We start from the raw sequence: 15,418 nt of genomic DNA, 5'->3' as shown, positions 1-15,418 counted from the left end.
ATAAAAGTCAAAATAAACACAATCATACTGCACAGTAAACATTAGTATGATTACAATACCCTGCCCTGTGTGAATGTATGTTTTTGTTTCTGTACTTCACACACATGTATAAGCATGTCATGTTTAAGGTAAACACAGCGTGTTTCTGAAAATAGATGATGTCCCACCTAATCTACGCGCCGCAGCAGACACACACAACATAAGCCGCACCATATGTGTCACTCCTCTGCTAGACAGTGTTTCTCTTGTAATTACACACACACACACACACACACACACACACACACACACACACACACACACCAAAGACACACAGCCTGGTTCAATGCATCTGGGTGGGATCTCTTCAGGATCTACAAGACCAAACGTTAACCTGACCACGTTTTCAGACACAGAAAGTAAGTTACAGCACAACAAGGACCAAGAAGACCTGTTGATGAGAACAGCAGAAGACGTGCAGAAGACTTCACTTAATGGGAGATTACTGGCTTTATAGTACTGGCACTCAGTTTGTCTCTGCAGAGTAAGGTAGGTGTACTGTTGTCTAGCAGGGTTATGGGGTAAAAACCTTATAAATGGTGAATTTATTGTCTTACAAAGTGGCCAACATATATTTGAGTTTTACAGTTCACGCTGACAGGAGTGCTTTCTAGCAACAGTAAAATACAGCAGGTAATCTTATCTTTACTTCCATAACAGCATCATATGATTGGCAGTAAACTCATTAGGAGCCATAAAGCTGCATACAGTATTTGACCACATCGCTGCATTACAGCTACAGTTACGCCACGTAACAGGACAGATGTGGATTCTCTGGTTTCCTTTTTAAATGTGGGTTTCCCTGATGGAGATGGGAGTGTGTTTGCTGGGAAAAGGTAGGACAGCTTCATATTGACAGTGATGTGGGAACAGTGAGTTGTTTGCTTATGACTGTAAATATAATGTGCTGCAATTAAGTGTAATTTAAGATATAATACGATACAACTTGTATTGTCAGTTTGCACTGAAATCCATTTTGCATCCATTGGCAGCTCAGTTTGAGGAAAAAGTACACATACAATAGACTGTTACCATAGACAGACAGACAAGTAGGACACATCAGACAAAAACCAAAACACATCACAATTAACCATACATAACCCATTACAAAATGACCATCTGTCCTCTGGATTTACATCTCCTTAGCAGCACATTAATCATTATTTAGCAACAAGATGGACTGATGGACAAAAGCGTTCTTCAGCCTGATGCGGTTAAATGTAGGGACTCTGAAAAGTCTCTTGGAGGGCAGAAGTTGATATTCCCCATTTAAAACATGTAAGGGATCAGAAGAGATGCTGTTGGCCAGTCTGAGCAAGCTCTTGTTGTGAGCTGCTTGAAAGAAGGCTGTCACAGGTTGGCCAATGATCTTCACACAAATTTTGATTTGGCTCTAAAGTTTAGTTCTAAGTTTTTACAGATAGACTACTGAGCCAGGCTGTGCTGCAGTACAACAGGACACTCTGAATCACTGAACTGAAAAATAGAAAAATGATCTAGCTACTGGCTCCAAAAGATGTGAGTCTGCGAAGAAAGTAAATGTGCTGCTGTATCTTCTTACAAGTAAATTCAATGTGAGGGTCCATGATAGGGTGGAGTCTATCATAACTCCCAGGTATTTGTATGAAAAGACCTGTTTAATTTATACATTATGAATTGTAACTGGAGGCAGCTGACAGTCAGGAGGAAGGCCAAAAATCATTTCTTCTGTCTTACTAGTGTTAATGATAAAAGCGTTTTTGTCACACCATTCAATTAATTTGTAGGGCTGTCAATCGGTTAAAATATTGAATCATAATTAATCGAACATTTTGTATTGTACAAATATCTGTATCGGAGATTTGTCAAGTATTTAATATTCTTATCAACATGGGAGTGGGCAAATATGCTGCTTTATGCAAATGTATGTATATATTTATTATTGTAAATCAATTAACAACACAAAACAATGACAGATATTGTCCAGAAACCCCTAACATAAAACAATTTGCTCCCATCATAACATGGCAAACTGCAGCCCAACAGGCAACAACAGCTGTCAGTGTGTCAGTGTGCTGACTTGACTATGACTTGCCCCAAACTGCATGTGATTATCATAAAGTGGGCATGTCTATAAAGGGGAGACTCGTGGGTACCCATAGAACCCATTTACATTCACTGATCTGGAGGTCAGAGGTCAAGGGACCCCTTTGGAAATGGACATGCTAGCTTTTCCTCACCAACATTTAGTGTAAGTTTGGAGCGTTATTTAACCTCCTTCACTACAAGCTAGTATGACATGGTTGATACCGATGGATTCATCAGGCTTTATAGTTTCATATGATACCAGTATCTTCACTCTAGCTTTAAAACTGAGCCCGCTACAACCTAAAAATTGCAAGTTGCGTTAATTTCTAAAAGAAATTAGTGGTGTTGAAACAAATTTGCGTTAACACGTTATCATCACGTTAACTTTGACAGGCTGAGTATTTTGGTGTGAAGGACAGTGTTTTTATTTCTGGTCCCAGTTATCAACACATCCCATTTCTATTTGGGGTTAGGACTTAAAGGAATCTTATCAGATTAAAAAGTATTATAACCAATCTCAGTATATGTTTTCTGAGCTGAAAGACAAACTTCAATAATAAACCCAGTGAACATCAGAGAGAGGACCAGTCAGCTTTGAACACACCAGTTAATGGTTAACTGTCAGGTGGACTAATGTCTGGTCCCAAATACAGAAAACAGGCAGCACGCGCCGCAGCATGACCAGCACAGAGTTTTAATCTGTGCACGTGTGTGTGTGTGTGGGGTGTGTGTATGTGTGTGTGTGTGTGTGTGTGTGTGTGTGTGTATAATATGTGCACTAACCCATCTTCCCCTCGGTCACAACTTTCTCAGCATACATCTGTATACAGTAGGAGGCACAGGGCAACAATAGACAACGATCCGTCTCCTTCCTTCCTTTCTTCCTTCCTTCTCTCCTTGACTCCTCAGGGCAGGTGGTTTGCCTGGTAATATAATATTGAGGGTCTTAAGTGACAAACAAACACCATATTGTCAATAATACTCACACAAGAAAACGTTTTTTCAATTTATTGAGATATTTATCAAAGACATAGTCAGACAGACATATAGAGTTATATGAGGAAAAAACATATACTATATAAAGTGAGAGGACAAACTAGTTTTGTCAAAAAGCTAAAATGCTAAGTCATAATACTCACTTTAAAGGGACTGTATGTAAGTTTGTACACGTATATCTGTGGAGTTTGTGTTGGAGGCTGACTTGTGGTGGGGGGGGCTGGTCATTTGTTGGTGTTAGCGGACTCCATTTTTAACTGAATGTTAGCTCTAGTTGCACACTGTTAGGCCTGTACTGTAAGCAGAGCTGAACTTAAAGACACTAGCGAGCGAGCATGACGTCAGATTTGTTGAATTTTCCAGAAAAAACAAACGTCCCCCATTCTTCACATTAAAATCAGTCAACAGGCTGAGAGAGGAAACCCAGAAAGTCATGAAAGGTCTCATGTTTTAGGTTAAGTTACAACCTGTTCACACACTGGAAACTAAAAGGATTAAATAATACTAATAATACTACTTTAATTTTGTATCAATATGTTCTAAAGTACAAGTATAAGACAGGTTACATCACAAGATTGTTTCAGAGCAGTTGTTTTCAATTTGTGTTTAGTTAATTCACACACACACACACACACACACACACCTCCAGATAACCAGGTCTACTAACAAGTTCTCATAACTGATTATTTCTAAGATGGAACAATAACGAGCTTCTTATGCCACTACATATATTAGACTGTTGTTTTTATTAACCATCACAAAGGTTAAACCAGTCCTATGAGACCACTGGGAGCAAATGATCATAAAGGCATGCTTATAGGGAGTTAAAGTGTGTATGTAGAAAGCTATAGAGTCTTCTATTGTATCACCATATAATGCAATTTAAAGGCAACAATATTTCAAAAGCCTATATAATTGAAATGTTGTTATCACTTTAGACAGCAGAGGTATTGAGACAGACATGATTAAACAGACCAAAGGGCATTAAGCATGATAAACTGTAATGTTGACATAATCAAAAGTTGTCTACTTTTAGCCTACTGAAAATGTTGAATTTCAATAACTCCTAGTGTTTTAATAGCTCTAGCCTACAGCCAGGTTTCATTCTAAACATTGATAGCATGAAAGCACAGGGCTGAAACTAAGCCCAGAGAGGGACTCACCTGTCTTTTCTTCCAGCAGGTGGACCACTGGCCTTCCTTAGTGACAAATATGAACTTCTTCTTTTTTTAAGTCTGAAGAAGTTTGAAGAATAGAAAAAAGTAAAATAAAAAGCCTCGCAGACAGGAGACAAAACGGTTTAGACGCCTTCTCAGATAAATCCCAGTTTGCAGTAAATCCTTGTTTCTGCTCTCTTCACAGGTTACTGACCCCAAAGAAAGAAAGAAAGAAAGAAGAAGAAGAAGAAGAAGAAGTCAAAAAGTCCAGTTTCCAGCGACTCTTTCTATCAACCGAAACCACCGACGCCCGCTTCTAACAGAAAAGAGAGAAACATTTGGAAGACTGGACGAAGTGAGACAAAGTTAGTGAAAGTGTATCCCAACTGTTTGGTGGGTTAGTGTAGTTAGTGTGCTCGTCCTGTGAGCGGTCAGCTGCGCACAGGAGAGGGGCTCAGAGTGACGTCAGCTGTGACGGTTCTGAGTGGACAAACGGGGCGCGAGAGTTCCAGCAGCCCACCTGCTGCAGGTGAACACACTGTCCTGTAAAGTCACAATACACACATCCAAGAGTGAAGCCTCATACCCTCAGCAAAAAGAAGGTCATTCAAGTGTGCTCTTATTAGCCTTCTTGAACTTCTTAAACTTAAAATAAGAGAGTATACTTTCAGTTTACCCGTTATACTAGTTTATACTTATCATAGATATACTTGGCTTATATACTGACAAATATACAGAAACGTCTAAGTGTACTTGGCTCATACTGACAAGTATACAGAAAAGTCTACTTGGCTTATACTGACAAGTACACAGAAACGTCTAAGTCTACTTGGCTTATAGGCCTACTTGTACTTAATATACTTAAGAAAAGTATAATTAAGTATTCTTGCCTTATAGATCTTCAGAAAAGAATACTTGGCTAGTAGTTGTGCTTACTTTTTGATACAAATAGAGTTTGTAAACGTATTGTTGTGAAATAAATTTACTTAAATTCATGAAGAATTTCCTCCTTTTCTGGATTCTCCATTCACTGTGGAGACATGCGAGGAAAAACATTTTTATCATTTATTTATTTTTATCATCACAAAACATCAAGTAGAATATCAAAAGAAGCAAGTATGTTTATATATAACACATAAATCAGTGGCTAAGTACTATAAGTAAAAGTATATAAACTAAAAAAAAAGTGGGCTACAAGTATATACAAGTGTACCTGCAGTATACAAACTATTAAACTAGTAGTTTACTGTGTGTATTTTAAAGTGTACTTTCACAAACTAAAAAGTGGATATATAACTAGTAAACTAACAGTATAGCTATTCACTTGCACTATAGTTCACAGTATAGTTGCAGTACAAAATACAACTTAGAAGTAAACTAGTTGTGTACTCAAAGCAGGGTCTGAAATTAACTTTTTTCACTTCCTGCCACTGTGGCAGGCAAGTATTTTTTTTGTCTGCCACTCAAAAATGTTATCTGCTGCTTTTGAAACATTGAACATTTGAGATCTGGTGTCATTCAATGTTTGATATATTTTCCATAGAAAGCATTATATTCCAGAGTTGGAATTACACCGTAGATGTGGGGCAGTGGGAAGGTACTGTACACAGTACTGTACTGTACTTTGTTATTGTCATCTATTGTAGTTATTTGCATAAAAACACAATTAAAATGATTATGATTATTTAAATTTGCTATTTAATATATATATCTTGACATTAGTAGTTTAAAAGAGGTATTATAAGCTGTTTAGAGCTAGTGTTAGGAAGTTAAAACAGGTCATAATTCCCTCTTTAATATCCATTTGATATTGCTGTGAAAACTTCTCCTTCAAACAACTGGATTTATTCAAGTTTCTCACCAAAAACATTTCAACACAGCATGATAACTTTGTAATTTACCTTCGCCCAATAGTCCTTTTTACTTGAACGCACTTTTAATGTAACTCAATGTCACCTCCGTTACTAACGTTACTATCTCTCCTGCTGTTGATTTCAGCACAGATTTGTTGTTCACAATGAAGCATTATCAGGGAGAAATAGGGTGCATTCCTCAGCTTTAGTGGTGGCGCCATGCTGCTGAGCGCTTTTTTTCTCTCCGCCGTGGCTCCGGTCCCAAACAAACCGAAACATGATGAACATGAACGTGATTGTGCATGCGTAACTGTCTGAAAGCATCAATACAGAGGACTCGATATTCCCGGAGGCATGAGATGCCAAAAGGTCAGACAGCTAGGAACCGGTTCTCAACGGGAACCGGTTCTCTATTCCCATCTCTAGTGTTTTCCCTGCCTGCCAAAGTGGCGGATGGCCTGACGATTTTACCCATCACTGCCAACAATTTACCCGCATTTGGCGGGTGGCGGGGGCTAATTTCAGACCCTGACTCAAATTGTACTATTCTTACACTTAAAAGTATAATTTTATAAATTAAAAGATGGGTGAATTTAGTCCCAAAACGTAATGAAGTAGTAGACTTACAAGTGTACTAATAGTATATTTACTACATAAAGTATACTTGGAGGAACTTGAATATACTTTACTTAATACTTCATAAAATAAACTTGAAGTATACTACTCTTTTGGTAATGGTATCTCTGTATTGAGCCAGTAAACACATTGGTGGTGTCCCCCAACCACCACCTACACACATGCAGTATGTATGTACAGTAAGTTCCCTTTGGTGACATTTCATCACCCTGGTTCCTCATTGGCACAGAAAGTAAAAGGGAAGTACAATCTGACCTATAAGTCTTTGCTCTACAGGAAGAGAAGCCTGCACATCACTGATTCAACTAGAGGAGGGCAGACTGGTTGAAAACGATCAGAGCGTCACAGAGGGGGACGAGAAGGAGAGAAGAGGTGAAGCCAACAGAGGAGAGCAGGTGAGCGAGGGAGGAAGATCAGGAGGCCACTACAACACAAGCCAACAGCAGGAAGAGAAGGAGAGAAGAAGATGGGTGGACGAGTGGCACAGAGCTGCTGGCTACTGATCACACTCTCTCTGAAAGGTAAGACCCCAGATCAGAGTACCAGCAACATGTTTTATATCTATGGTGGCAACCACAGTTTGCATCAGATTTGGGCAACAAGTCGGCTACAACCAGAACAACATGCATGTTTCCATATTCTTTTTGATAGTAAAATATTTTTATATTTCTCCCTTACTTTTTTGTTTTTGTTCACCAATTAATTCTGAGCAGAAACATTCCTTAATTCTTTTTAAGTAATTAAATTTTTTTTCCAAATAATCCATAACGCCTGGAAAAATACGAAAATACAGTGTTGTAGCAACAGTTATTGTGACTAAAATTTCATTATTATTTGAACCGAAGAGATGTAGACAAACAATCAGCAGTACAGCAGATACTAAAGGTAACCTTTATCATCTTTTATTATACTTCAATCAATGCAATATGTACAATATAAAAAAAATGCCTGTGCAATATTTTTATAGTATGCAACCTCTACTGCTCCCATATATATATATATATATATATATATATATATGCTTGTATATTTACCATATACCAAGTATTTCCTTTATTATTGTGCTGTATAATATTTGTAAATACACTTTTTAAAAAATTTATTGTCATTTATTATTATTATTATTATTATTATTATTATTATTATTATTATTATTATTATTATTATTATTAGTATTATTATTATTATTAGTATTATTAGTATTATCTTATTTTATTTTATTTTATTTTATTTTTTGCTACCTAACTTACTGTTTTATAAATGGAGCTACCCAGCAAAAAGTATTCCACACGATTGTACTGGTATAACCGGTGTGACAATAAACATCTTGAATCTTCAATCTTGAATCTTAATCAAACTAAATACTATATATATATATATATATATATAGAAGGACTGGTCAGTAAGATTTAACAACAGACCAAAATTGAATGACAGACCACGAAAAGCACACATATAAAGTCACTTAAAGTCACTATAATGGATGGAGATGCATGCTTAAACATACATCTAGACATACATACATACATAACATCTACACAGACCTCATGCACATCCTACGCTCAAGAAAAAACATATATATATATATATAATATAATATATAGATATATGCATATAATGCATCCTCACATTGTAGCAACAGGTATAATATGGGTAGATGTGTGAGTTACTTTGATCTGTCTCTGGATAATGTTATTTAATACTGAAAGTTAGTGAACTATGTTTTAAATGTATTTCGTCAATGCATCGTGCAACTGTGAATTTCTTCTTTTACCTTTAGCATATAAAATGTACAACTAATTAAATTAAGGAAATGTTGCACCATTATAACGTAACTTATGATAACTTGCTATATTTTAACACATATCTTCTGCCTCTCAGGTATTCTTGCAGGTGATTGGTCAGTTCGTCTCCCATCCAGTCCTATCTGTGCTGTGATTGGCTCCTCTGTGGTTCTCCCTTGTTCCTATGACTACCCCCAAAGTTCTAATGAAACCAAGGAAGAAGGACGGCTCTCTACTCAGGTGATTCAATAAAGAAGGCATTGTTGGCAGTATATCCTGCAGTGTGTCTTTAACCAGAAGACTTCCTCTGCAAGAGAATGAATAGAAACATGCAGCTACAGCGGGTTGATTAACAATAACTGCATAAACTTTAAGCTTGCAATTAAAGTTTTGGAAGTGGTATGCACATCTAGAGTTAGGTATGCATGAACATATCATCTGCTATTTCACAGTAATTTATCCGTAGTTCATTCCTTGTTTTCTATTTTTAGCAACTGCTTATTTTTTTTTCTTTTGCAGGGTGGTGGAGGAGGACAACAAGGACAGCAGTACAAAGTTTTGTCTGAGATGTGGTGTCTTGAAAACAGTCGCTGTATGACACAGAGGTATTGTTCAAGACCAAAGCACCTGTGATTCATTTCAGTAAAGAACTCATAGCTCAGGGTTTAGACAAACAAACAAAGTGTCTGAGTCTGTCTGTCTGTCTCAGATATGTCTTCCACAGTGCCGGCATCTTCCCAGAACCGTCCTACCAGAACAGGGTGGAGTACCTGGGACAACCAGGGACAAAGAACTGCTCTCTGAGGATTTCTGATCTGAGGCAGTCGGACAGTGGGTCATACGTGTTTTACCTCATCACCAGCCACCCTACACAGAAGATGCCAGAGCAGAGCGGCATTCAGCTCCTGGTGGCAGGTAGGAATAGATTTCATTTACAACTAACAACTGATCATAATGAACATGATCATCACCTCCATAATTATCATCATCTTCTTCAGAAAAGCATCACAATCATCAATCAACAGCTCATAATCTGTAGAGTTGCAAAATATTTAAGAAGATAGAAACGTAAAGAGAGTTTTAAAATGGGCCAATATATTATGTTGAATGCAAAGTAGAGAGCTGATTTTTATCAGAATCAGAATCAGGTTTATTTCACCAAGTACAGTATATGCATACAAGGAATTTAACTCCTGTTTTTATGCAGCTCTCTCAATGTCTTTAAACAGAATAGAAATAACAGAATAAATAATATAATAATAAAAACAAAAATCAAATCAAATGTCTATATACAAGTCAAGTGTTTGGGAGTTGTAAACAATACAAATAGTGCAAAGAAATAAATATTGGATGGATATAATTTACATGGACTAGATGATTATGTATAGCATGTACATGTGGAGATGTTTGTATACTGTATGTACACCGAGTAGGATTTATATTTACAGTGACAGGTATGTACATATATTAATATGTACATAAAGTGACAGATGATATCTACATAATACATAAAAATGTGCATTAAAGAATGTAAGAATTATAGTATATAAGAGCAGCAGTGGATTTATTGACAGTGTATGACTCATCAATCATGTCTTGATTTTCACCCATATACTGTAGCTCACGTCCATCTCAAAATCTTAAAGATGAAGAAGAAAAAACAGACAGATTCAATTCAGTTTGCCTTAACCAACCACAGTAGACAAACCATAAAGAATTATTTTATTTGTCCTTCCTCCATGTTGTGAATGTTGTGAATGTTGTGTCTCACTGACACTCCGTCTTACTGCCTGTCTGCCGTCAACAGTATTGAGTGGTAGCTGTTTTGTAGTAATTGTACAAGAAACAAACATCAAATTAAGAATATGTGTACTTTGCTAACTTCAATACTTGGACAACAAGTGTTGCCTTTCAGTGAACCACTTCCTTTATGCAACTCTGTGTTTGACACTTTGTGCTATTTATGAGAAGTAGAACTGCAACTGACATGCATATAAATAAGGTGTTTCGTAATGTCAGACAGTTTTATTTTTCTAGCCAGGTCCTAAAGTAAGGATGACAGTCACTCACAGCCAAACATGAAGGGACAAACTGTAAACCTGCTGAACTTTTAAAAAAAACAGGGGATTTAGAGCAATTGAAGGTATTAGAGCCTGGTGAGAAGCAGTCAGGCTGGGTGGTGTTGGTAAGTGGTGTTAGGATAATCTGAAGAAATGATTGAGAAACGTCTGTGTGAAGCCGCACTCTTCTTGTTTTTTCTTTGTTGCAATGCTGTGTCATCCTTTGTGATTAAACCCCATGATCTACTGGTAATCTGTAGGATGAGCAAAACAATCCAAAAAATTGTAGAATACAGTAGAATAGAAATTAATTATCAGAGAAAAGTTGGATATTTGTTTACCGGCTGAAAGATGTTCAACTCAGATTGGGTACAAATTGTCATGTCACATTGTATTGCTCATGACAGCTGTACAGAGATGAGTAAATACAGCAGTTTAACCACCAGATTTGGGTATTTCTTGTTGGGTAGATAAATAAGATATAGCTTTTAGACTATCATATACAGTAGAGAAAATATATAATAATAGAACAATTCAATTAATTCAACAGGGAAAAATATACAAAACAATATAATAACCTCTAAAATGATCTGATGGGTGGTTTGACCTTTGACCTCAGTGTTTCTAAAGTCCTGGCCAACACCCTGAACAGAAAGTGTTGTACAGTTGTTGGTCACAAATCACTAAACTTGAAAACTTGAAACCTGAAAACAGTCCTGCAGAAACATCATTACAAGCAAGCAAAACATTGGATGTCAATATTCCCAGCCATGTAATTCGTATATGATTTTTGCCCTGTTGATGTACACACAAGGATAAACTAACCAGTCAAATGATTCATTTTCTCTTCTTGAATATCTAAAGTAAGACAATCTAACCACACATGCTTTCCCACTTTCCTAACATCACAGAGGTTACATCTGATGACTCTGGCAGCTACTACTGTCAGATACAGACTGGAGATAAAGTGCAGAACTCAACCGTGCTGCCCGTTGACGTAGAGTGTGAGTGAAATATTATCCTGATTTAGTCATTTGTTTAGCCTATTGATGTGCTTCACATTAACAGAAGTAAAGCAAGGTGCTTCTGACTGAGCATTCCAACAGAGAATTTGAGAAATTCTTGGCTGGATGAAGAAACTTCCTTGTTCAGTTTGAAAACTGGCTTAAAAGCAGTGACTCATATCATATATATCATATCTCATGTCAGGTGTAACTGACCTTTCATTTCCTTCCTGTCTAGACTCTCCTCGAAACACAGCCGTCTCAGTCTCTCCTGCTGCAGAGCTACAGGACGGAGTTCCTGTGACTCTGACCTGCAGCAGTGATGCCAACCCACCTGTCCAAACATACACCTGGTACCAGGGTGCAGCATGTCTCCCTGCAGCAGACAAAAACTTGCATCAGGCAAGACGATCCCCGGCTACACCCTCCGGACGAGGCTCGACGCTCAGCAGCGCCAGCATCACCACTGAGGACAGTGGGCAGCACTGCTGTGTAGCAAGCAACAGACGCGGATCACAGACCGAGAGCGTAACACTCACAGGCTCCAAAGGTGGGTCAATGAAGAGCCTGTCAGTCACAGAATCCGAGTTTAACAGTTTTCAGTGGCAGCCATGTGTTCTCCACAATCCTGCAGAACATAGTCCCAGAGTAACACCTGGCCAAACCTGTTTACAGGGTTGAGCAGGGTTTTTACTTGCAAATATTAGTCCAAAAGGTAGAAACTGATTTCAAAATGTTTGAAAAACGGGGAGTGCTTCCATGACTCACAAATACAGTTCAGTCAGGACCACTTTAGTCAAAGAACTTTATTTACATGCAGTAATATATACATTTATATTTGGCGGTATGGCTCTGCTCTGGGATCTCCCTGCCCATCCACGCGCATACGTGGATCCACGAGCCTATGTGGTAGCGTGAGACAAGGAGAGCACTCCTCCTTGCCCTTCCATGTGCACACATGGAAAGCCAAAGGCAGGGAGAGCAGCAGCAAAGACCCCCATGGGTGCAGAACAGAGCCAGCATCAATAACACAGAATGATATTGGTTTAGTCACACACATTATTAAAGGAGGTGGTGGGGTGGAGGTGGGTTGCGAGCGGCTTTGTAGAAGAAGCAGCACAGGTGGCCAGGTTGAAGGAGCTTAAATAAGGCGCCCTGTATGAAATTTGCCAATGAATGCCTAGAAGGGAATCAGCTGATCTGTCAGATGATGCGTCAGCTGATTGGCCGGCCTAAGATCGGCCGCCATCAGCCGACAGCTGTCACATGAGCAGCGCTTGACTTCATGGCCTGCCTGAACTAACGCTACGCTCGATTTGTGGACTTTTTGTATACACTCACCTTTGACAATGACAAATAAATGTGATTAAACCTTACTAAAACAAAATGATTTATCTGTTTGGCCACTAAGATATTACAAATCAAGGAGTGAATTTTTATGATCCAAACAGTTCTGTGTGTTGTTATGTAATACGAAGAAGAGGAAAGTAGTAATTAAAGTGACTTCATTTCTATACCCACGTATAAATGAGGAGAAATTTAGGTTTCATTGTCTTGCTCAAAAACATTTCGATGTGTGGACAGGAGGAGATTGAACCTTGTGATAAACTGCTGACCCATTCTGCCACTTTTTAAGGTTCTGAATACATGACTTTATCCAGGCAATATTTATTTAAAATATTTTGCATTTAACTCATTAAAAAAGGTTCTGCTGCCATGAAGTCAAACATTATGAAATACCTTAACATTGTACCTATACTCCTGCAGCACCAGGACGTTCTCGGTCCGAGGTCTGGCCATTCGCATGCTGCTCGTTGTATTAAAGAATACTGCCTGAGACAGTTTGTTCTGGCTCTAATCCTGTTTCTGTTCTCTATACCCGTCTGAGTCCTCAGGAGGCAGATTGATCATTATCGGCGTGACCGTCGCTGTTCTACTGGCTATCATGGCATTAGTGGCTTTTCTGACAAGGTGAGTTCTTTGCTTCTCTCTCAGCTCATCAGTATTATTATATTTCTTTATTCCTGTTATATTTCTATCAGCACTGCAGCATCAGGAATGTACCGTTGGATTGGTGGATAATATCAGTAAAATAATGTAATTAAAAGAAAATCAAGTGCAATGGTCCCTGCTTCAATACTCTTAATAAGCATCACAATAACAAAAGACCTCATATTTATAGAAAATGTGAGGTTAAAAAGATCCAGTGTGTAACACACAGCAGCCTCACAAGAAGTGATACTGGGTCTGAAACCACCTGATGCATCATTAAACAGTATGCATTCACATGGTTGTTGCTTGAACTCTTTCAATAATCCAATCTATAATGTGTAATTATAAGGTTGAGGTGATGCCGTAGTATAGTGTGAATATTAGATCTTCAGTGTCTGGGTTTGGTTACATACACATACACTGTTAATAAATGATTTATTATATTCTAAGAAAAATTAATCAAGATCAAATTAACTTAATGATGTAAATGACAGTGTTTTTTTATTATTACTTATTTGTGTGTCCTTTCAGGAGACGGAAGCCATCCAGGCAACAGGCATACGTCCTCGCTGAGACAACAGCTACAGCACCTTAAAGTACAAAACAAAGTACAAACAGCCTACAACCACCAGCAGAGACCTTTTTATTTTATTAAAGTAACTCATGATTCATCACATTTTTTCTTAATATCCTCGGACACTCTTGTGTGTTCACCTTCACACCTTAAAACTAGTATTACATCACATGCTGTAACACCTTTTGGCCTGCTTGAGCCCCCTGTAGCACACAGAAGAAAAACAACTTCCTAGACTGTTGATGGTGGCTCCAACTCACACAGTGTGACAACCTGAAGATCACACGATAGACGTCGCTGTACATTCAAGCAAGCAGGAAAAAACCCTTAACTCCTGGATTTCAATGAGGATGAACTTGGCTCACCTGGGCTTTAAGAGACTAAATGCTTCATTTCAGAACCAACAGATCTGAAGAAAAAAGGAAAAACTGTCTGAATATCTTTATTCTCGTGGTTATCTGATCATTTGTTTAAGTGTGACTGCAATCTTCAAGAAAGAAATATTTATTATAACAGAAAATAGACTGAAAATCCTCTGTTCTCATTTCCTTTTTTACTTTGTGCTTTTGAACTGTTGCAGGAGCAGATGTGAATTTGAATACATCCTCTGGTGGTTCATCACACATGACGACCACAGATTTTAACTTGCACCCAGTACTGTGTGAGCCAGAAACAGCTGTTACTGAAAGCCTGTTAGAGATGATGATGAGGAGCATGAAGACGATGACAGAAAATACAGACATAATGATCCAATTAAGAGCTGTTAGCAGTCGGGACTGTGTCCCATCTGTGTGGTTTTGAGTAAACTCTTGGCAGTGATAAGGCTCTAACGGATACTGACCAGAGCCTGAGGATGAAAACCAGGAGGACAGTGACTCTGACAACCCGGACATCACATTTACAACATGTACTTGGATATCAACTCTTCATCTCATTATCGGCTATTTTTAGCAATTTGCTTTTGCCTGATTCATCATATTAAAGTGAGCAGAGTAAAGTGGTGCAAACATGATAATTAAGTAAACAAGGAAGTGCAGTGCTTGTTTCATTTCAAGAGACAGTTTCACATACTGTATGTGCTCGTCAGGTCAAGAGCTGTTTTGCTTGGTTGTATTTAGCGTATATTTTTTAACATTTATGTGACGTTTTAATAAACGAAACGAAATAAATAAAGGAAATAGAGGTGCACATATTGTAACGTCACTGATTCCGTTACATATACTGAGCTTCTGATTTTAAAGCTGTTTTGAACCACA

The 15,418-nt window shown here is 38.0% G+C and overlaps 2 protein-coding genes across 4 annotated transcripts in view; one reads left to right on the top strand and one right to left on the bottom strand.

Annotated features, from left to right (window-relative positions):
* Positions 1–4,670, bottom strand: part of hpn (hepsin) — a 23,884-nt gene extending 19,214 nt beyond the window's left edge. For 2 of the 3 annotated variants that reach the window (XM_074654784.1, XM_074654786.1), the window contains exons 1-2: positions 4,266–4,670; positions 2,890–3,029 (exon numbers count right to left, since the gene is read on the bottom strand). In XM_074654784.1, coding sequence (XP_074510885.1) covers positions 2,890–2,926 — 37 coding nt within the window. In that variant the 5' untranslated portion in view covers positions 2,927–3,029; positions 4,266–4,670. Of the gene's footprint in view, positions 1–2,889; positions 3,052–4,265 lie in introns of all 3 variants that reach the window. The other variant, XM_074654785.1, reaches the window with a different exon arrangement.
* Positions 4,660–15,418, top strand: LOC141779776 (vascular cell adhesion protein 1). Its single transcript, XM_074654789.1, has 9 exons — positions 4,660–4,788; positions 7,025–7,269; positions 8,630–8,772; positions 9,052–9,137; positions 9,242–9,447; positions 11,504–11,596; positions 11,835–12,146; positions 13,492–13,567; positions 14,120–15,418. Exons 2-9 carry the CDS (start codon positions 7,215–7,217, stop codon positions 14,181–14,183), a joined length of 1,035 nt encoding a protein of 344 aa, XP_074510890.1. The 5' UTR covers positions 4,660–4,788; positions 7,025–7,214; the 3' UTR covers positions 14,184–15,418.

The sequence above is a fragment of the Sebastes fasciatus genome, chromosome 12 (assembly GCF_043250625.1).
Source record: "Sebastes fasciatus isolate fSebFas1 chromosome 12, fSebFas1.pri, whole genome shotgun sequence".
Lineage (NCBI taxonomy): Eukaryota > Metazoa > Chordata > Actinopteri > Perciformes > Sebastidae > Sebastes > Sebastes fasciatus.
Note: the sequence above shows the minus strand (reverse complement) of the source record. Positions and strands in the feature narration are given on the sequence as shown.

Bases quoted from the DNA above. Each gene is read 5' to 3' on its own strand.
- LOC141779776 (XM_074654789.1), top strand. From the start codon at position 7,215: ATGGGTGGACGAGTGGCACAGAGCTGCTGGCTACTGATCACACTCTCT. The intron at 9,138-9,241 runs GTATTGTTCAAG...TGTCTGTCTCAG, and splicing joins AGTCGCTGTATGACACAGAG to ATATGTCTTCCACAGTGCCG. The intron at 11,597-11,834 runs GTGAGTGAAATA...CTTCCTGTCTAG, and splicing joins GCTGCCCGTTGACGTAGAGT to ACTCTCCTCGAAACACAGCC.